The sequence below is a fragment of the Sprattus sprattus genome (assembly GCF_963457725.1).
Source record: "Sprattus sprattus genome assembly, chromosome: 5".
NCBI lineage: Eukaryota > Metazoa > Chordata > Actinopteri > Clupeiformes > Clupeidae > Sprattus > Sprattus sprattus.
Window position 1 is genome coordinate 38,632,367 of NC_137924.1, and position 22,500 is coordinate 38,654,866.

A 22,500-nucleotide genomic window follows, 5' to 3' on the forward strand; every position below is an offset into this window, starting at 1 on the left:
ATCTTGCTGTGTTGTCTACAGAGATTGGTGTTACTTAGCCAGTAGTCCAAATCACACCACGGGTTTGATTAATCTGTGGCCAATCTCACTGCATGCATGTCTGTGCAGGCCCTCCTCAACTCTTGCCAATACCTGCTCCAGTATGTTTGTGTGTGTGTGTGTGTGTGTGTGTGTGTGTGTGTGTGTGTGTGTGTGTGTGTGTTTGTGTCTGTGTGTGTGTGTGTCTATGTGACATGCAACTTATTTCCCTGGCGTAGCAGGAAATACTTGGGAACTCGCCAAATCGGTTACGACTCAGTGAAAGCACGACATGCAGATACCTCTCTGCATGTTGTTTTTCGTCCCAGTCAACAAAGTAACAGGTTTCGAAACACCTATACAACAGTATGGCCCAGGCATTTTAAGATACCTTTAAAGTACTGCTAAGACATTCCCCAGAGCTGAAAAAATGTAGCAATGTCCTGAGAAAGCCTCAGTCATCTCTGATATGTGGAAAATCAGCTAGAGGTGGAGAGATTGATATAGAGAGGCTGGAGAGATATGCAAACCTGCAGAGATTGGACTGTGGAAGCGATTCGTAAACAGTAACAACAGCACACCTAGGGGATCTTTGAAGTATGAGGTGGAAGGGCCTCCTTCATTTTTGATGTTCAGAAAAAGGGGAAAGAAAGAGATAGAAAGAAGTAGATGGAGCTGGAGAGGGTTGTGCTCCATGGCCTCCGTCATCTTACTGGAAAACAGTGTCACTGTAGGGTGGCAGACAAAGCTAGAAAGATTGCGTCCAAGAAGCTTCAATGTTTAAAATGGCTACTTTTATGAGTCTGACAACACCAACAGGTCTTTGAAATAGAAGAGAAAAAAAACACCGTCCCTGGTGATCATAGTAGGTAAAATGATAGTAGTTACTGCTGTAGCTCAGGCTTGAAACATATTTTCAACAACAACAACAGGGCTATGGAGTGTCAATAACAACAACAACAGGGCTATGGATTGTCAACAACAGCAGGGCTATGGAGTGTCTGAACTTGAAAAGTAAAGGAGCCTCATCTCCCTTTGATAAATGGGAACAAGGGTTGTGGTAGAATGATAGCTGCATAGCTAGATAGGGATAGCGATTGCATGCAAGCAGTGGAGGACTGAAATGTTTGAGCCACAGCAGGCCTGTTGCCTGTCTGTATGACGGACGGCCTGAAGAAGAAAGAAAGGGCGGTCAGCTCGCGGCGCTGTGGTCCCTCTCTGGCCCCATGTTTACAGCCCCGGGGTTGGAAGGGCTCCTGAGTCTCGTGTTTGGGCGCGGGACGGTCCAAAAAGGCGCGAGTGTCTGAGCGGCAGTCTGGCAGGGACAGCAGCAGACAGTGGAGGCTCCCAGACCTTCAAAGCCCCCATTGTGTGTTAGGGACGGAAACATAGGTCTGCTTCAGAGGGTGTGTGTGTGTGTGTGTGTGTGTGTGTGTGTGTGTGTGTGTGTGTGTGTCTGTGTGTGTGTCTGTGTGTCTGTGTGTCTGTGTGTCTGTCTGTCTGTCTGTCTGTCTGTCTGTCTGTCTGTCTGTCTGTCTGTCTGTCTGTCTGTCTGTGTGTGTGTGTGCGGACGCTGGTGTGTATGTGTGTGTGTGAGTGTGTGTGTATATGTGTGTATGTATGTACAGCATGAAATTCATCAACTTGTTTGAGGGTGTGTGTGTGTGTGTGCGTGTGTGTGTGTGTGTGTGTGTGTGTGTGTGTGTGTGTGTGTGCCTGTGTCTGCCTGTCTAGGCATCAGTTTGTGGTCCAGCATGTGCAGTATTGTATTCATTATCTGTTTGAGTGTGTGTGAGGGAGAGATTGTGAGAGATGTTGAATGGACTCTACTGTCCTTCGTCCATGACATTTGTCAGTCTCAAATACTCTCCTTGTTGTGGTCCAGCAGACCATTGGTATTCCAATAGCTCTATAATCCCTTTGAAATCTCTCTCGCTCAGTCCCTTCAAGCTTGTTTTTCCTCAGTTGAGCTGTAGTCTGTGTTTTCATTAGGCTGTTCAGGTGTTATTTTGAAGCTTGCCAGGCCAAACACTGCAAAAAAGAACAACATTGTCTTAAAAGGTTTCTAGGAGGAAAACCTAAGAGTACTACCCTGCACTTAAGTTAAGGGCTCTACCCACAAGTCTCTGCCACTGTCACCTCTCTCTCCCCACGTCTTTGCAGTAACGAGCATTCCAGCACCTGCGGATGGTTTTATTTGTGTGTTTGTTTAGGCCATGACAGTTTTGCATTGAGAGGAAGGGAAATTGTATCAGTAGAGGAGCCTGTGTTCCTGTTTGAGTTTAGTACGCTTTGTACACTCATGCACCGGATCAAGGGATTTAGGAGCAAAGTTTGAAGAGCGAGTTGTAGGTCGTTCCGACATTCAGTAGGCATGGAGGTTGGGTTTTGAGGGATTTATTTTTGCAACAGGGTTCACTCTTCATTTATCATTGTATTTTCTCCAGATGTGTTCACCGTGCATTAGAATTGCCCCAGCTAGTATGAACAGTCTTGGTTGCCCATGTTTTATTTCAGGGAACTTTTTGTCAGTCACTCTGGAGGCAGTCGACAAGATGGTGCTATTTTCATTATTCCTTAATACAAAACAGCCTGCAAACCAATGTTCTTAACTCATCACATAACTTTAGAATAAATGTCAATCTATAAAAAAGTTCAAACAAAAGAAAAAAGATAATTGTTCTGTTCTTACAATTGGACTATGGCATGCACACATTTTTGTATAAGAAACTATCTGTAACGAAGGGTTAAGCAAAAAGGGAAACCACAGAAGCGTGAGAGTCATCACTCCACATGGACCTACATCAGCGCGGTGATAAAATCCACGTGCTGATTAAAAGTCTCCCGGACTCTGCTCCTGGGTGTGGCGGGTGTGAAAGTGAGAACCGAGCGCCTGGTGGCGAACAGTCGCGAGATGAGATGACAGCTTAATGTGTGCCAGTGGATTAGACACAGGCAGACGCCGCACCCCTCTGCTCCCAATCTTTGGCATGTTCCCGGCGTTGGTATTTCAGATGACATCACTAGCCCGCTGGGGCAAAATGAACCGAGTTTCGAGTGAGAATCAAAGCAGAGCCAGACCTATGGGTGCAGGCGAGTCTGCTGAACGTCAGCGCTACCAGGTGTTATTGGTCATGACAATCTGTTGCTCTGTAGATATTATCACTGAAACCTTGGTTTTTGGGAAGAATTAAGAATTAAGTAACTTTGGCTTGAAAGAATTTTAAATCTGTGAGTTACTGAAAGCCAACATATTGTTTTGATTACCTCAGATAAATAGGCCTGGCTTCAGTGCATAATATGAAAACACTGCAACTGTGCAGCAACAACTTAATATGTGGTTTGAGCATGAAGGGGATTTGTGTGTGTGTGTGTGATGCACGTGGGTGTGTATGGGAAGGTTATCTGCGTGTGCATGTGTGCAAATCATTCAATAAAATATGCATAGCCTTTTTAATTCTTGCTCATAAGTGCGTAATTTTTAGATGAAGAAAGAAGAGAGATGAGGAATAGAGTGAGATAGTGATAGCGTTTGAGAGCCATTGCGAGTGAATGGTTAGACAACAAGAAGCATGTGTGAATACTCAGGCAGCATGAGGTGTCTGGAGATCACATGCACCAGTGTGGACTGCTGCACGAGGGAATGTTGTGTCTGCCACGCTGCCATGCCTACAGGAAGGAAGACTCCATTCCACATAACCGTGCCAACCCATTGTTAGCTTTTCCGTAATTCAACCTCAGTCACCCACCACAATACAAGCTGTTTGCAAACTCGATAAAGTAATCCCCTCCTTTGTGAAGTCGGTGACCTCAAGGTAGAGTGAAACGGTAACATATGAAGTTCTTCTCCTCAGTGGAAAACATGTCCCTTTGTTTTTTAGTTTTATTATTATTTGGGGTGGGGGGTAAAAATAGCTAAGCCCAGACGGTGAACATTAGCTTTCAGAAAGCAAACAAGGCTAATCACTAGAGGTCCATTCAGCTCCTTTTATGTTCTGCAGTGACTGATGAGCCTCTTTGCCCCTTTTCAAACATCACATTAGTAAGGCCTCTTCTGGTGCTTATGGCTGCCAGAGTGCTTACTTTCTCTTTGTGGCTGTGTAGGTGGTTGCCACGTTTAGACAGTGTAGGCTTTTATTCAGCCATTTACTGGCATTGATTCCACCCACACACACACAAACACACACACCGACACACACACACACACACACACACACACACACACACACACCTACACCTTCTGATTTTTCTTTGAAAGCCAGATGAAGGAGGGAATCAGCTGTTGTTGTTACATGATCATAAACAGCATGTACTAGTCACTTCCTTCCAGAAGCGTGTGCAGGTTAGGTGGCTGACTGAGCAATTTCTGTGACTGATTGCACCCCACTGAACAGGATTATGGATGCACCAGAATGTGGTGTATTTGGTAAAACTAACCTGGACTACAACTCCCATCACATATCAGTCTCCCCCGTCGGTTGTCACTATTTGACAAATGTATAGATAGCTTTCCATTTTTGCTAATGTCATTCTTCGGTTTAATATCAAGTCTTCTGGTTGATGTTTTCCCTGAGCGACGTAAAAGTATCAACCGCTCCAATTGGGTTGCCTCACTTGGAACTCTGCTGTCCCGATTAGTCACTGATTGGTGGCCCGTTGTCTTCCAGACGATGTTTCGGGCAGCAGCGCTGAGTTCCCGGACCGGACGTCTCTGATGGAGGTGCGCCTGCTGGCCCAGGAGGACGAGATCACTCTCCTCAAGTCCTCATTGGCCGACGCCCTGCGCAAGCTCCGCCTCCACGACCAGCAGATGCTGTTGCTGAAGCAGCACCTCATCGCAGGTAGAAAGCAAACTCCTCAAGATTTGTAACAACACCTAGCTCTGTGAATATACCAAAAAGCAAAGGAAAGAATGTGCATGGATTTAAAGCCTCCTATCTTTAGCGGTTCTGTTTGCTAATGTTTGTATTGTTGTTTCCTACCATTATTGCTGTTTAGTACTGAAATCAAGACACTTTAATGTTGTCACCATTTTTGATTAAAGCTAGCACATGAAAGCAATTGGCAGTTATTGTTTATCAGAAGAATGAAAATGTTTCACATGGTGTGTGTGTGTGTGTGTGTGTGTGTGTGTGTGTGTGTGTGTGTGTGTGTGTGTGTGTGTGTGTGTGTGTGCGGCATGCATGCTTGCATGTATGTGTGTGTTTGTGTTTGTGTACATGCAATTTGTGTGTTTCTCTGCACGGCTCCAGTGAACCCTTCGGCGGCTCGCTCCCTGAACCAGGTCTGCTGTGCTGAAGGCCTCTCCAGATCCTGCAGGCTGTCCAGCAGCTCCCAGGATGGCCTGTGCCTCTCTGGCTCCAGGTACCTCACATACACAAAGGCCCATGGAATAGCAGAACCTCACTGACTAACATACTCAGTGGAATTTTACTGATTGCAGTTTTTAGTCATCACTGGGGAAGTTAAACAAAGTCTAGTCTGTGTCATTTGTTTATGTGTAGCCTCAGTCCTTAAATCATAGCATTTCCTTAAAATACATTTTTCACTGCTAGTTCTACTTTTCTATTTTTGAAAAGAAAAGCAGGACACACACACACACACACAAACACAACCCAAAGGTCCAATGAAGTAGAAGCACGGTCGGAGTACCGAACTGCTCATTAAAATCACACAAAAAACAGTGAAAGCAATAGGACCATAAGCTGAAAGCTGACCGTGCTGCTGAAATGCTACGTCAAAACATAGCCGGTGTGGCATTCCTAAGCCTGTAGAAAAGCTAGGGCACTTTGGACATCCTGGAAAGATTCCCAAAGGGGAAAAAACCATGTGCCCGACCGGCATGTGCCAGCTTCCTTGTTTGACTGAAGGGGACTGAATGTGTTGTTTGCATTTCTTTAGCAGAGTGTAATTGCTCTGTTTATTCACTTGGAGGAAACGTTTTTATAGGAATAAGGCAAAGCAGTCTTGGGACAGGCCTGAAATTAATCAAACCAGTAATATGTTATCATATAATTACACTCTTTACTCTCTTTACTCTTAATCCTTTTAATGAGGGGTTTTTACACATTTAAAATGCAGCCTTTTATACATGTTTATTTCCAGTGTAATCCTGTCTGTATGTATGTGTGTGTCTCTAGCCCAGTCACAAACAGCACTGGGGAGGAAAATGGGCATACTAGGCCTTCCCCTAAACTCCCAGGCCCCAGGCAGAGACCCAGCTCTCAGGACATGGCCACCCAGACCGAACTCACTCTCCAGGGCTTGAAGTCGGGGCAGGAGAGGGTCCCCTTGGCTCTTACCAGGGCGGTGCAGTGCCTATCCCTGGAGGACGCTCTCCCCGAGGGCATGTCTGTCGCGCAGGAGACTCTGAGCAAGCTGGAGGAGCGCGTGCTGGAGAAGGGGGAGGAAGAGGACGAGGAGCAAGATGAAGGGGCTGGCGGGGGCCAGATGAAGGACTCCAGCTGGACCCCCGGGGTGGAGGAGGTCATCCAACCCACCAGGCTCCTCAGAAGGGTCGGGGCAGAAGCTCAGGACCACAACGGCTCGTCCGAGGACCAGGCCGGATCTGCGCCACAGACCCCCAGCTCGGGCTCCCCTGGCTCCTATAAGGACCAGTGCCCCAGCCCCCTGCCCCCCATCCTGGAGGATTTGAAGAAGCCCCTGTGCGTTTGCTCTCGCTCTGAGCCACCGACTTCCTGTCTTAACTCTTTTGGTCGCCTGGTCCTGTGGGCTTAGGAGGGGCTTGCATTCCTAAACAACTGAATCATGACGTCTGCTTGTGTGTTTGCAAAACCCAGCATTGTTGAGATTCTTTTGCTTTGCTTAGAATTTCTTTTGGATTTGGCTGTTTATTCCACAGAAACTGTTATAAGTAGTAAGGACTTGTAAAGCTTGTAGACTCCGTCATTTGCTAAAATAGCCCTGATGGGGACATAAGGCTTAGTCATTTCCCTGCACTCTACAGTCATTAGTTTGCACTGAATGAAGGGTGTGGGAGAATTAGCCAGGACAATTAATCGCCAGGTGGAAAAAGTTATGTGGGTGACAGCACTCAGACTGGGGGCACTGGAGTGGTAGATGCATGGGGAGGCTGTAGGCCGGTCTGCTTACAGGGGCCTCTGTTCTGTGATGACTGATGAGGCATAATTTACCATGTCTAAGAACCATGTGAGCGAAGCCACTTGGCCATCTGTGATGACAGCGCAGGCTAAGGGGTGATTAAGAAAGTTAAAAAGAGTATCTTCAAAAGAGTATTTTAAAAATAGTTTACACTATTTCTGTCAGAAATGTTTACAGAGCCCTCAGGGCAGACCAACGTTTTTTGGTTTTGAAGTTGAAGTTGCACTGCTAAACAACTTGGAGCGCACCCTGAGGCTCACTCATGTGTTATTAGCTTTAAATGATTATGCTGTAGTGTTGACAAATTAAGCACTGAAAAGGAGGAGATGGATCACCCCTCTGTGCAGAAATAGCAGCGTTGTCTTATTTAAAGAAACCCTCTGATTTTGTCTGGTGGTGGTTGCTCTGAGCGGGAGCCTATTTTGAACTGGGTTTTGCACAATCACAAGCAGCGTAACACCGCAATTACTTCTAAGATTCACCGTACTAACCTGCCAATCGAATCGCATCTCTTTCTTCTCTTAACAAATCAAACAGCAATGCCAATGATCTTTGGCAAGACAGACAGACTCTGGATGATGATTCTCATTTTCTGCGTGTTAACTAACCCATGGAATCACATTTCTTTGCTGATCTAGTCAGCAGTGTGGGACACAGAGAGAGTGCATGTGTGGGTGTGAGAGAGTCAGAAGTTTCTGAGAGAGCTCGGTTACATTCGTTTCTCACTTCGCTCTTAACAAATCTTTTGCATGTGTTTACCGTATAGCTGAGGTAAAGAGGGGGAGGCTTCTATCAGCTGGTTTCACTTCCCACTCTAGCAGAATGTGTGTCACCAGAAGCATCATCACCGGTCACATGACCACCTCCTCTTCCTGTGCGCTGTTGCTCTAATTGGAATAGCTAAGAAGAGCGCAGAAGGACAGGAAAATGATGGTCTGTGACTCAGGAAGCAACTTCCTCACGACTGCACAGGCTACTTACACACAGACTCTCACTGACGTACTCATTTTATGTATCATCTGATCCCAATCACACAATTACACACACACATCTATACTCACTAACACACACACACACACACACACACACACACACACACTAACATGTACTCACACACACACACATCTATGCTCACATACACACACACACACAAAATTAGCCACCAGTGTTTCCTAAGTCTTTCTGCGCAGTGCATGGCTTTTCAAGGGTAACCAGTGCATGTGAAGATGCAACTCAGTGCCGGGCAGCATGCTGACTATAACAGCTATAGGTTTGCATGTGTGTCTGTGTCTGAGACGCTCTTCACTGTCCCTTCCTGACCTTCCATTTGACCTTCTGTGGCCAGGGTCCGCAGGAACAGCGAGAGGCTGGTCAAGGAGACCCCAGAGAGGACGAAACAGAAACTGGGCAAGAAGGCAGCGTCCTCAGCCAACCTGCTCACGCGATCCCCAAGTCTGGAAAGGTGAGGTGATGAGGAACGATGTTATGATCCTATCACTGTGCAGTCAGAACCGAACTTGAATATTTTCCTACTGATCGGCATTCTGGGAAGCGTAGGCGTTGTTGTAGTTCAGGTTTGAATTGATCTAGTTTACTCTGTGTGCGTGGGAGAATTCCATTGTTGATAGTGGTAGGTCATGGAACATTTCCCATGTTTGTCCTGCGCACTTTTATTTATCTTAAGTTGGATTCAGTTTGTCTTTGTTTTGTCTCCATGTTTGTTCACTGTTTGTGTCTGTTATGTTCCTTTTACAGCCGCGCTAAAGATCTCATTTCCAGCCCAGGTAATCATTCTTCCTTTGTTCCCGCACTCAATTGGAAAGCTTTAATTTGTTTCATCCACGTTTGTATGAATGTTGGTATAAACTCTTTATTCAAAGCATTACAAACCCCTGTCTTTTCTATCGTGGGATTTTATTACATTCTCATTACAGAACTTTATGAGCTGAACTCAAAGTTTAAGAATTAACTGTATAGTTATATTTCTTCACACACACACACACACACACACACACACAAACACACACACACACACACACAAGCATCGTTCTGATTTCACAGCTGTGTAATAAAAGTGTATGGCCTTTGTGTGTGTGTGTGTCGGTATGACAGATTCTTTCAAGCGGTCCAGCACCCATTATTATGTGTCAACTTTAGCCATAGAATTAGAGAGCGTAGGATTAACATAAGTGACCATAGGAATGTTGATGTGTATCAGGCTGGGAGCTCTTCCGTCTCGGATGAGCAGGTTTGGTCAGCACCCTTGGCAGTGTCCACCCTCCGCGCGGAGCTATCAATTGTGAAGTGCTCCAAGAGCTCGCTAGCGTTGAAAAACATGTTTGTAAATGCAGTCAGGTATATAGTCCTTCTTGAGAAGAACCCAAACAAGCGCTCTGTCTAGGGAGAACACACACAGATAAAAAAGTCTGTCCTGTAGTTGAGTAGCTGAAATCTAAAAGTGCCATTTGTTAATCTTGTTTAATCTTTCTTTTTCTAGTGACATTCGTTTGAATAGATAGTAGCTGATGATTTGCATTTGAACTTTGAGATCAACTGCACCGTAGGTTGAGGGTTTCTCATGCCAGCACACGCCTGAGAGAGTTAAGCCTCTCCTAGTATCCAAAGTGCACAGATCATCGGAAGCCATCGTCTAGAGATCCAAGCAAATTGTTCAGGATTAGGAGCCGCTGTTGTGCAATTGGCCTGTAAGCATGCTCTGCTTCTCCCAACCCTTGCAGAGAATAGGGAGCACAATGAGCTGAACATCAGTTTGATCCAGGAATCATTCCATGGTAGTTGTCTCTAAATTTGATCTGTTACACTAGTGGAAGGGCATGTTTTCTAGCCCTATCATGTACACAAGTTTCTGCCTAAAGAAGGCTCCAGCTCTGATAGGTCATAGCAGAGTCGTTTCCTGTGGGTTTTTATTGAGGTCTGTTTTGGCCCCTTTCTGTTTCTAAGTTTGATGCTGTGGGTCATTGCTCTTCCTGTCATGTAGGCCCCTCTCTCTCTCTCGTCTATCCTATCATGAATATCCTTTCTAGTCTATCCTATCTAGTCTATCCTAAATGCAACAAGGCAATGATTCTTCTCAAAGTACTTTGGGTGATGTTTTTAATACGGTGCCATCGCAAAAAAGTTTCAGAATTTGTTTTAGTATTTAAAAACATACTTGTTTAGTTATATGTTTATCTATGTAGCTTCATTCATTTATTTCAGTGGTATATTTGTATAGATTTTATAGGTGCTGATATTAAACCAACTTTAGTTACTCACCTGGGGCCGTATTCACAAAGCTTTTTATCTTACCACTAAGAGTGCTCCTAACTCGCGCTAAAACATTTTACGTAGGAGTAATTTCTTAAAAGTGATTCACAACGACTCTGAGACCTACTCATACTAAGGATAATACAAACTCCTAAGCTTAAGATAAAACCACCGTTGCTATGGATGACGTTGATTCTGCACGAGTTTAGAAGGGGTGAGGACGGTGATTGGTTGTTGACAGGCTCTCTCATTAAAAACTCATTCGTGACGTCCCTCTAACAATCCCACTATATCAACTGAAAATAAGAGAATAACCTAGGCTTCAAATTAAGTCATATTAAATAGTTATGGACAGTGCAGTTAGCAGAATGCACACGCATGATGACAAGTTTGTGCATCCAACGGGAATGACACTTTGCACGTTAAGCGATCAATATAAAATATGGCAATTGCATGTAATCAAGGCAGTAATAATTAAAGCACCCAGCAAACTGTTAGGCTATTATATTTCCAGCCCTTGACCACTTCAAATATCAGCACATACGGCCCTTCAAGCCCTCCAATCTTAATTGATCAAAGCGAAACAAACGTGAAACGTATAGCCTAAGCGAAAGCCTACTGGTCCCAGGACCAATAGCCACTGTCATCCCAGCGGCATCCAGCTGGTAAGTTCTCAAAAACCTGCTGCAGACAGCTCTCCGTTGAAATGCACGAGTCATCGGTACATCCAGGCCACGGTAGACGAAATCGTCCTTATCTTTTGATGGGGCAATTATTGTAATGTGTGTCCCGTCACTGGACATTCCTGCGATCGCCATGGAATTTACTTTGATCTTGTGTAAGCGATTGTCCAAAGGCAACTGGATAAACTGTTGGATGATGTGGGGTCTACAGTGCGCTGATAGTTTGAGGAATTAAACGGCTGACTGATGATTCCCAGTGTCGTCATTTGCGTTTTCTGCGAAGCCAAATAGGCTATCTTTATGTTTCCAAACATTTCACTTCGGGACACATCGTTGTTTAAAGGCGTCATTGCATCCCGCGCTAATTCTACGACAATATTAATACCTTCACGGTTTAAGCAATGTCTTTTATCAATTCCAAGTCGGCTGCAGCCATCTTACGATTTTTTGTGAATAAGTCTTAGTGACTTAGGAGTCCTCATGAGGAGTTTTAAGCTGTCTTAGACTTAGGTAATACTTTTAGGGATAAAATACTTTGTGAATTGCTCTTAGTAAAAAAAAATAGGAGTCCTAAATTTAAGACTGACACGCCCATTATTTTTAGGAGTTTCTCCTAAATTCGCCACTTATGAGCTACTTTTAGCCCTAAGATTCTTTGTGAATACGGCCCCTGGTCTGTCTCTCTTCTCTTCTCTCCTCTCCTCTCCTCTCCTCTCCTCTCCTCTCCAGGCTCACTAACCAGCCACTTTATCCCCCCATCCTTCCTCTCTTCCCCTTCCTTTTCCTCCCCAGTCTTCCTTTCTCTGCTGTCGTTCCCTGGCCATCTTCTCTCCTAACCCCCCCTCTCTCTATTTCTCTCTTTCTTGTCCTCTTTTCTTTTTATGTCCCTGTGTCTCACCTCACCTTACTCTCTTATAGGTTCTCTGTCCCTCCATCTGTCTCCCTGTCTTCCCTCTGCCCCCCCACCCTGCCCCCCTTCTCTCTCCCTCTTTTTCTCTCTCTCTCTCTCTCTCTCTCTCTCTCTCTCTCTCCCCTTTCGTCTCTCCTCTCCACTCTCATCACTCATGGAAATTCACCCACTGCGGTCACCCGCGCCGCCCTGCCACTTTGCATGCCTCAGACGGATGATGGATAACCCTTTCTCCATAGCCAAGAACCAAATCCCATTTTTTTAGTTTTCTTTCTTCTTCTCTCCATCCTCGTCTTTTCGTTTTTTTTTACTCAGACCCTGTGTCGGGCCGCGTGTTTATTTGTCGTGTGGGTTTATTTTCTGCAGTGGTTAGGTCATGCACGAGAGGGAGAGAAAAAAAAAAGATAAATTAATTTCCCTGTGTCCCATCGAGGCTGGGAAAGGTAAACACGATAATGTTTCGTGGCCCAGTGCTGAGGCTGGTCTGTGCATAAATAACGCACACGTGTGAGGGGGGCTTTGTCACAGGGAGACCTCTACGCAGGTGTGCACACAGCACAAATAGCGGCTAATGACCCTGGAACAAATTCTGACTCAGGTCAGGCGTGGTTCAGTGGATCTGCAACCACATTGGAGCCTGTTCTACCTCAAAACCTGCTGTTTATTCAGTGTGTGTGTGTGTGTGTGTGTGTTAAGCACATGCAAACAGAATGTGACATGAGTTTAGTGTATGGATGGAGTACGGGAAAACCCCATCATTAATAAGCCTCTGTGCTTTGCTCCAGGAAGCTTCCTTGCGTGCTGCTCGTACCAGAGGGGACACACGTCTCATGTGCCTGGAGTATTTTCACCGCTGCACTTTATGCATTATGCATGGCAATGTGTTGCATTCAAAACGCACTAAACTAACACTATCAGTTTCATAAGATCATGATCCCAATGTAGTGACTAGCTTTATAAAAGCAACCACAGAATGGACGAAGTATATATACAGTATATATATATATATATATATATATATATATATATATATATATATGTATATATATATATATATATATATATAAATGTGATATAAACTGTGTAGGAACTAAAAGAAGGAGCTCCAGCCTTGAGGGTTAAATCCAAGTGTTACTAGTCTGCATTGTGCAAACACCAATTACCAAGCTATCTCTGACATACAATTCAAAGAATGTTTCGTTAGAGAGTGCCAATTGATTCACATAGTCATAGTGGAATGGAGGTCAACATTGATGAGCCGCAGAGAAAGTGCCGCAAGGGTTCAGGGCAGGGCAGGTTAAGTCCAGAAAGGAAGTGAAGTGTATATAAGGGTTCTTGTACGCTAAGTCTTAGTAACTGTTTACTGCATTTGCTTAGTGTCATCTGAAGTGTCAATTTAAGGTCTTCTTGAAGTTGTGAGATCATGCTGCCTGTGTGAGGGTGTGTGAGTGTGTGTGAGAGTGTGACTGTGTGTGTGTGTGTGTGTGTGTGTGTGTGTGTGTGGGTGAGAGGGTGTGTGAGTGTGACTTTGTGTGTAAGTGTGTAAGTGTGTGAGTGTGAGGGTGTGTTTGTGTGTGTGTGTGAGGGTGTGTGTGTGTGTGTGTGATTTTTGTGTGTGTGTGTATGTGTGAGGGTGTGTGTGTGGGTGAGAGGGTGTGTGAGTGTGAGAGTGTGACTGTGAGTGTGAGTGAGTGTGAGTGAGTGTGAGTGTGTGTGTGTGTGTGTGTGTGTGTGTGTGTGTGTGAGGGTGTGTTTGTGTGTGTGTGTGTGTGTGTGTGTGTGTGTGTGTGTGTGTGTGTGTGTGATTTGTGTGTGTTTTATGTGGTGTCATGTCTGGTGGTTGTTGGCTCGAGTGATTTTTTTTTGTTCCTCTGTCGTATATCTCTCACGTCATTAGTCTTGACTAGAGTCAAATCAAGCCCTCTCAGAGCACAGGGGTGCTGTGAAAACAGGCCAAGGGAGAAGATTTGGTGGAGAACAGTGCGGTACGGAATATTCGACGGAGCTTCGCTGAAAGCGATCCCTCCTGGCAAAAGCCTGGGGTTTCCTCTGCCATGGTGATGAATGTGTTTTGATCCTGTCAAACAACTCTTAAAAAATGCAATAATCATACACCCCAGAAAAAAAGAAATGGTTGACACAGGTTGACACACCAGAGACACCTAAGTGTGCTTGCCTGCCTGTCGCTGCCGGTTTCGTTTCTGGCCTCTTCGTTTATAGCCCATTCCTTTCCATTTGACGCACGGATAAATGTCCCTCGCAGCCCCCATAAAAATGGCCCCCATGCCCAGAGGTGAAAGGTGATCCTCGGTTCTCATCCCGCTCAGCTGGAGGAACAGACTGTTTGGGGATATGGGTGGTTGGGAGAACATATTCCTTCCCAGGCTTCCCCTTGTGGGCGCGTAGAATTACGCCTGAACTGTTCTCTTGAGAATAAGCTGAGTCATAGCAGTATGTGTGTGTGAAAGGTCTGTGTATGTGCATAGGCTGTGTGGGAATTGTGGAAGTGTGTTTGTGACAGAGAGATAGTGTGTGTTTGTCTGCAGGTGTTGGAGAGGGAGTTTGTGACAGCAATGAGTGTAATTTAGGGTCTCCTGGCATCTCATGTTTATCTCTCCCTCTTTCAGGGTCCCAGGGGTCCAGTCGAGGCCGAACCACGCAAGGTAGGCCCTATTAAACGCTGACTCATCAGCCTGGCGGCCATCTTGTTATGCCTATCTCATTACAAAAGATTGCTTTAGCAGGCCCATGGCTTTTAATGACTTTCTCCTTCTCTCTCTCTCTATCTCTGTCTTTCTATCTCTATCTATCTATCTGGCTGTATGAATAAGCATGATTCTGGGCTTGTCTTGCCACAGGCCAGTCGATAAAGATGTTCCTCCGGGGTCGACCCATCACCATGTACATACCGTCCAACATCCAGAACTACGAGGAGCTGAAGATGGAACTGCCAGCTGAGAAGCTGGAACTGGACTGGGTGTATCCTTCCCAGCGCTACCACCCAAATAGTCATAATTATAGCCTTTAACTTTAATTATGTCTTAATTTTTACAGCAGTGATAAGGAAGTACAACACAGCATTACTCACAGTTAGTGGGAGAAAAACAAACCAACTAGAAGCAAAATTGGGACAGATTGTAGATACTGTGAAGAATAGATTAGACACCGTTGTCATGAGTAAGACTGCATGGTAGTCTGCCAGAGGACAGCATGGGACCTTTCCAGAAGCAACCTACTGTGTGTTTTTTTTTCATTTGAGAGGAAATGTTAGTTTTCATGCTAGTCCGATCATGCTAATCTGGACTGATGGTTCACCTTGGGAAAAAAAATGCAGCTTCAGTGATTTCTAGAGATTTAGCTTTATCTTTCCATTAATCATCACTTTTGGAACACAATAAGGAGTGAAACTTAAACAGGCCAAATGATGGATTTGAGCACCCTCAACTGGAACATTCGCCCTTGACCTTGAGAACCTGTAGCTATGGTTACCGGGGTCGGGATTGCCGGGCGAACCTGTACCTGCTGCCCTCGGGAGAGGCAGTCTACTTCATCGCCTGCGTGGTGGTGCTTTACCACCTCAGCAACCGCACCCAGAGACACTACCGCAAGCATACAGACTGTGTACGCTGGTGAGTACTGCTGATATAGAGTTATTATAAATATAGATATAGATTAGTTTCATCCAAAGGCACTATTACATGCATACTGACTGCGTACGCTGGTGAGTACTGCAGATATAGAGTCATTATAAATATAGATATAGATTAGTTTCATCACTATTACATGCATACTGACTGCTTGCTCTGGTGAGGACTGCTGCTGGCCAAGTGACTGGGAATCATTTAAAAATGCCATGCCAAACTCCACAAGGATGCCTTTGAGAAAAGAGTGACTGAAAATTCTGGTGTTACAGTCTTTTCCTTACCACTGTAGAACCAGCCAACATAGCATTCATGGATTTTATTAGGTTCAGAGCCTCGAGTCTGCTAATGAAAAGCCTGCACTGCTATTGTCCTCTACCCCACTATACTGATGCAGGCCAGTGAGGCGGTTCAGATGTGGTTTGAGAGAGAGTCCCGGTCCACCACACATTTCATTTTGACATTGGCTTTTGCTCATTTGGCAGTTGCTGTCATCCAAAGCGACATGCAAATTTTGTTGCTTGTGGTAAGCTACCAAAAATATCTGGAAACACAAAAAAAATAATTGTTACGAAACATTGGTCTGGCAGTTTAATATTGCAGCATCCAGGACTGCGGTGCCATTCCTCAGCGGTGAGTCACAGACTGGTGATAGAGTGGGATTTTTCATTGTTGGTCTGATTTCAACATGGCTGATCTCTCATGCGCTTGACACAGTGGTTGTGGTTTCTTGGCACACTCGAGTCACTCAATCACAGTTGTTTTTCAAGGCAGGAAATGAAGTGCATGATTTTGAGGCTCTTTCAGTTGAAAAGTGACCCAGCATCAACAAGCACAGGGCTAACACAATACACACAACACACATGACCCAATCAGCTTGACACGTTCACCTGAAAAACACACATAACAGAAACACAACACACCTCACACAATCACCTAAATAACTCATCCATAAGCGGATACCCTGCCACAGCGCTAATTATGGCGGATGCCTCGTCAGATTTGTCTGTCTCTGATTTTGTGACTCTTCATTCACAGCCTCGCTGTTCACCCAGACAAGATCCGTGTGGCATCTGGACAAACAGCCGGAGTAGATAAGGATGGCAAGGTGAGTTTTGTATACAACACAGAACAGCAACACCATACAAAAACCAGTATGGCTCCATCAGTTTACTGAATTAAGCTTGTACTGTCAGTCACAGCACATTATTTTGTCACATACTAGCAGTGGTTGACGAAGTACACTAACTACGTACTTAAGTGAAAGTATAGATACCTGGTTTAAAATATTACTCCAGTAAAAGTGGAAGTATGCACTTTGAATTTCCACTTAAGTAGAAGTATAAAAGTATTTGCCTTCATATATACTTAAGTATTAAAAGTAAAAGTACCTTAATAAATTATGGTTCTAATGGCCTTTTATCATTTTCACATCCAAGCTCCGGCTCAATCAACTGAAAATACTAATGCCAATCTTTAAATAGTGTCTTACATTTGTCTATTAAAGAGTGTATAAGCACAAAACATTGAAAGCTATCTATTGTCATTAGGTAAGACAAAGTGGTTATGAAATACAAGAGAACAATTATTTAATTTTACATTTATTTGTAGCTTAGTTGCACATTTAATTATAAAAAAAATGTGGAGTTAAACATAAGCCCCTTTACTATAGCACATCTGTCTGTCTGTGTTACCCTTAAACTCATAAATCCTGATTTATGTTTCAAAGTATGATAAATACCATTACAGGAACGTGTTCCACAAAATCAGAGAATGTGGTGTTATACTAGTTTGTGCTGAAAACTAGTGGTAGCAGTGATATTCCACACAAACCTACAAAAACAAAACACTTGACCTCGGATCAAACGTGAAGAAAGAAAAAGTCATATCAGGAACTAGTTTTTGCATAAATTGCACAAAATTAGAGCATACCAGTCTGCACCGAAGACTGGAAAGAAGTGTGTAGTGATACCTTTACCGAGGGAGTCAAGAACTGCATCATACAAGTTTGCGACATCGTGTACCCTGATAAAAGGCAAGCATTTTTAAATGTGAGCCTGAGCAGAAACACCGTTGATGGTGCATGTTTCTTACATCATTTATGTAGCGTTACGTAGGCTGCTTGAGCATAAAACAGCCTCAAAATGCTGCAGAATTCAACCTAGCTCGCGCTCAACGAACGAAGGAAACTGACAAAACCGAAAGGACTTCAGAGCAAATAGCGCTAATCCTGATTGTGAACTCACTTTGACCTTTCATTATTTGATTCGCTTTGGTAAAAAGGAACGAGAGGTTTTACTAAATGTAATGGAGTAAAAAGTACGAATTTTCACTTTGAAATGTAGTGGAGTGAAAGTATAAAGTCTCACCAAATAGAAATACTTGAGTAAAGTACAGATACATAAATATGTTACTTAAGTACAGGAACGATTTACATTTACTTCGTTACTGTCCACCACTGCATACTAGCAAATAAAAAACACACAGCACTATGGACAGATGAGGATAAGAAGTCTCACACCTGAACTGTATTATGGCATAGGACTGAACAGGCTGGGGCAATTAGGTCAGTCTCTAGATTATGACTGCTACATGAATATGGCGACTGATGCCACACCTTTAAGTAGCTGGTTTGTAAAATAGCCGTTGAACTTCAACCACAGGCAACTCATTCTCCGCTTCAGTGATTGGCCCCAAAACCATTCAGCAGTTTGTTTCTGCCCAATCAGCTGGGGAGTTCTTCCAAGCTTCCTCTTTCTCAGAACCACTGAGACGGCCCGCTAACCCGCTGCGCTGAATGGGGATTGGACAGGAGTCAGGGGGGAGGGGGGGTAGTAATTGTTGCCAGGCGGCCATGATGATCAAAGGAAGGGCCTGCGGACAGGGGAAAGTTTCCATCCCGCTACTTCCTCCTCGTATCCTGCGAGCTGTGACATACCACCCATACAGAACCAGGCCCCTGGGTCCGGCGGTAGAGCGGCGCCCAACAAAAACACATACAACACGTGTGCATGGCACACACAAGCACATGCACACACACACACACGCAAACACAGCCACATATGCACACATACACACACACGCATCTGTTTGTATCTGTTTGCCACACAAGAACATGCACACACTCACACGCACGTGTATCTGTTCGCCACACATGCACATGCACAAAGATACACATACATGCACACACACACACACAAACGGCACATACACACACACGCACACACACATACAAACAATTGGACACTCAAATGTCCCTTCAGGCTTCCAGTTGCTCTATATAGAACTGTAAAGAATATAAACAGTTCATTCTTTTACTAACATATCGTTGCAGCAAGCAAAAACCTAGCCAAATTTAAAGGCTATACTGTTTGTCAACATCTTATTGGTTCAATTGATTAGCTGTTATCAATTACTTATCCACTGAGTTTAGCTGCAGCAGTAACACTCACTCTCAAGCGTCGTGCACACGAAGTCTAGTTGGTTTGCATCCGATCTGTTCATAATACCGATAGCCCTATCATAACGACGAACACTCTCTATCCGCACACGGTTTCCGCAACGATCGAAGTCTGGGGTAGAAAGTGAGTAGATTTGAATCGGTACGGGGGCTGGTGTTCGTCTGCACGGTTTCACGCAACCTGATGACGTCATTGCCCCACGTGATCTTTTTGCGATCTCCAACCACTATATATACAACTTGTTCTCCCTCAAAATCTCACTCGTGGTGGGCCTCGAATTCACTAACATTAACCCAGTCTTCTGATTTTTGATTAGCCTCCTATCTTTATCTAATTCTTCTTATTCAGACGTAACATAACTTTCATGACCACAAATATAAATTGGCCAGCGATTTAATTTGCTTTTTTATTCATAAATGTATGTAAAATGGACGGAGCAAAGCATCATGGGAAATGGGATGACAGACATGTCATGTTGTACTGTTCCAAACTCTTTATTATCAATAGAAAAAATAATTCATTTTCGCATATCCTTTAGTCTAACCACTGATTTTATTAACCATCATAATGTAATGTTGTTAATTGGAGCTTGAATGTCTTGTGTAATGTGTTTATCCTCGTGCTTTTTAGACTCTTCTTCTAGGTTTTTCATGTTTTTTCAGTTGTGTAAAGCGCCACCCACAGGCGTGAGGTATGTACTACAGCCCGTTCAACACAATCTGGTGGCTCCGTTTTTACGCAAATCTCTCGTTGCCAGCCTCCGTATTTACGAAATTAAAAGATTCGATTGGTGTGAAAAGTAAATCCGATTCGGAGGCCCTAGACTTCGTGTGCATATGACCTCACACTCTCACCATGCCTGTTTGATCATCTCATCTTCCCAGCTAGCCAAGTTGGCATAGCTAATGGTGTTGTTATGGCTCGTAAACAAAGCTCAATCTCTTTACCTTTTGCATGTAATAACCAGGCGCATGCCCTGCAGATGCATGCACAGACATGGCCAGACAGTGATGGCAGCTCTCCCTTTGGCTTCACTTGAGAACTTGTGGTCTTAACTGGCACAATAAGGTGCACGCAGAGCCAAAGTTACGGGTTCAAATCCATGGGAACGCATGAGTACAAGTGCAGAGGTGGAATTCTATTTTCAAATAAAACTTCAAAGAGCGCTAATCTGATTCAAGTTGTTATTACATCCAAAAGGTAGTTTTCTCACAGGACGTGTTGACATGAGAAGGCAATTGGCCTCAGCATGTCTCCCCTTTCAATCAGGATGCCTCCCTCCAAAAAAAGTTTTGTTTAAATCCATGTGACATACACTGGTATACTCTCACATGCACCTGCAAAACCACACACATGTACTTAGACACACACACACACACACACACACAGACACACACACAGACACACACACACACACACACACACACACACACACACACACAGCAAAAGAGACATGCACACATTCCTAATTACACATTTAGTCTAATAATAGGGTGATAATAGTCTTATACATCCCTGTACAACCACAAACCACAAATTACATTATGTGCATCCACACTGCACACAGTCACAATAACTTGCAAGGACACTTCTGCTGCATGTAGGCATGCACCTGCATGCACAAACACACAAACTCACCTTCAGTATGGCAGCTGCGCAGCTTTAGATTGCACGTGCATTGGCACAGAGGGACAAGTGGAACCACTTGGAAGTGGAAAAAAACACATTCACCAGCCTATCAAGTTCCCCTGTTAGATATAAGCGTCTCAATAGAAAAGTAATGATTTCAAAGGAACTGTGCTTAATTGTTGAACCCACGACACGAGAGAGTGAAGGAAAGAACTTCTGTAATTATATGAACAGGCATGAGAGATTTAGCGCTTCAGTTCTCATCAATATTAATCAATTCATTAAGACCTTTGTCAGGTTTTAATGGCACACTTGACACCCTGGAACACACACGTGCATATATGGAGGCGACACAGGACACACACCCACACACACACATGCACGCACACACAGGCAGGCCTGAGGTCGCGGTGAATTTATTTTCTACATTTTCCCATCCTGGACCGTCCTTCCTCAAGGACCCCCCAGGAGCAGTGGGCAGCTTGTTGAGCCCGGGGACCAGGTGAAGTGAACAGTCCATTTTTGGTCAGGGATGGACATGTGTTCTGTTATTTTGCATGTTTTCTTTGTTGGGGTTCTTAGTGGAGGAAACCCCTTGTGAACACGGGGAGAACATACAAACTCCACACAGAAAGGCCCAGGAGCAAGCACCTAAGCCACCGTGCCACTAGAACACTTGCTAGAGAATGCTGGCATCGATCCCGCTTCCTCTCGCATGCTAAGCGAGAGCTCTACCATTTGAGCTAATTCCCCAATATATCAACAGGGTGGTATATCTCTGGGTCTTTTATGTGTGTGTAATAGCTGTCATAGTTTTGTGTGTGTGCGTAGCTGTGTGTTTGAGTGAGTGAGTGAGTGAGTTAGTGATGGATTGAGTGAGCGAGCAAGCGAGCAAATGAGTATGTAACGTTTGGACTGAAGATTGTGGGATGTTTTTGTGTTCAAGCCTTAATCCCAAATGTGTGTGTGTGTGTCTCTGTGTGTGTGTGTTTACACATGTGTGTGTGTGTGTTTACACATGTGTGGACTATCAGCCGCTGCAGCCGCTCGTGCACATCTGGGACTCGTCCACGCTGGTGACGCTGCAGACCATTGGCCAGGGCACCTTTGAGAGGGGAGTGGGCTCCGTGGCTTTCTCCCAGTCTGTGAGTGCCATCACCCATCCTCTCCTCCTCTTCCTCTCCTCTCCCCCTCTCATTCTCTACCCATCCTCTCCCCCTCTTCCTCTCCTCTCCCCCTCTCATTCTCTACCCATCCTCTCCTCCTCTTCCTTTCATCTCCTCCTCTCATTCTCTACCCCTCATCTCCTCTTCCTCTCCTCTCCTCCTATCATTCTCTACCCATCATCTCCTCCTCTTCCTCTCCTCTCCTCCTCTCATTTTCTACCCATCATCTCCTCTCCTCTCCTCTCTTCTCCACACATCCTCTCCTCCACCTCTCGCCTCGTCTCCTCTCATCTTACTCTTACCCTCTTCTCTGTAACACTCACTGGATTGTTGTACCATCTGTTTTTCTAAACCCATTTTGGTCCCACACTTCTCTCTCTCTCTCTCTCTCTCTCTCTCTGTCTCTCTCTCTCTCTCTCTCTCTCTCTCTCGCTCACACACACTCTCACTCTCACTCCCACTTTCACTTTCTCTGTCTCTCTCTCTCTCTCTCTCTTTCTCTCTCTCTCTCTCTCTCTCTCTCTCTTTCTCTCTTTCTCACACACCCACTCTTCCTCTGGGACGCTCTCTTTTCTCATGAAATGATACTGCTTAACCAAACTA

General features: G+C 44.6%; 1 protein-coding gene across 1 annotated transcript in view; it reads left to right on the plus strand.

Moving 5' to 3' along the window:
- Positions 1 to 22,500, plus strand: part of eml3 (EMAP like 3) — a 46,707-nt gene that overhangs the window by 8,584 nt on the left and 15,623 nt on the right. Inside the window, 10 exon segments of the mRNA XM_080838366.1 lie at positions 4,686 to 4,859; positions 5,271 to 5,382; positions 6,159 to 6,683; positions 8,486 to 8,602; positions 8,896 to 8,924; positions 14,628 to 14,663; positions 14,859 to 14,979; positions 15,480 to 15,629; positions 16,680 to 16,749; positions 21,766 to 21,876. Of these exon segments, the coding sequence (XP_080694492.1) occupies positions 4,686 to 4,859; positions 5,271 to 5,382; positions 6,159 to 6,683; positions 8,486 to 8,602; positions 8,896 to 8,924; positions 14,628 to 14,663; positions 14,859 to 14,979; positions 15,480 to 15,629; positions 16,680 to 16,749; positions 21,766 to 21,876 (1,445 nt within the window).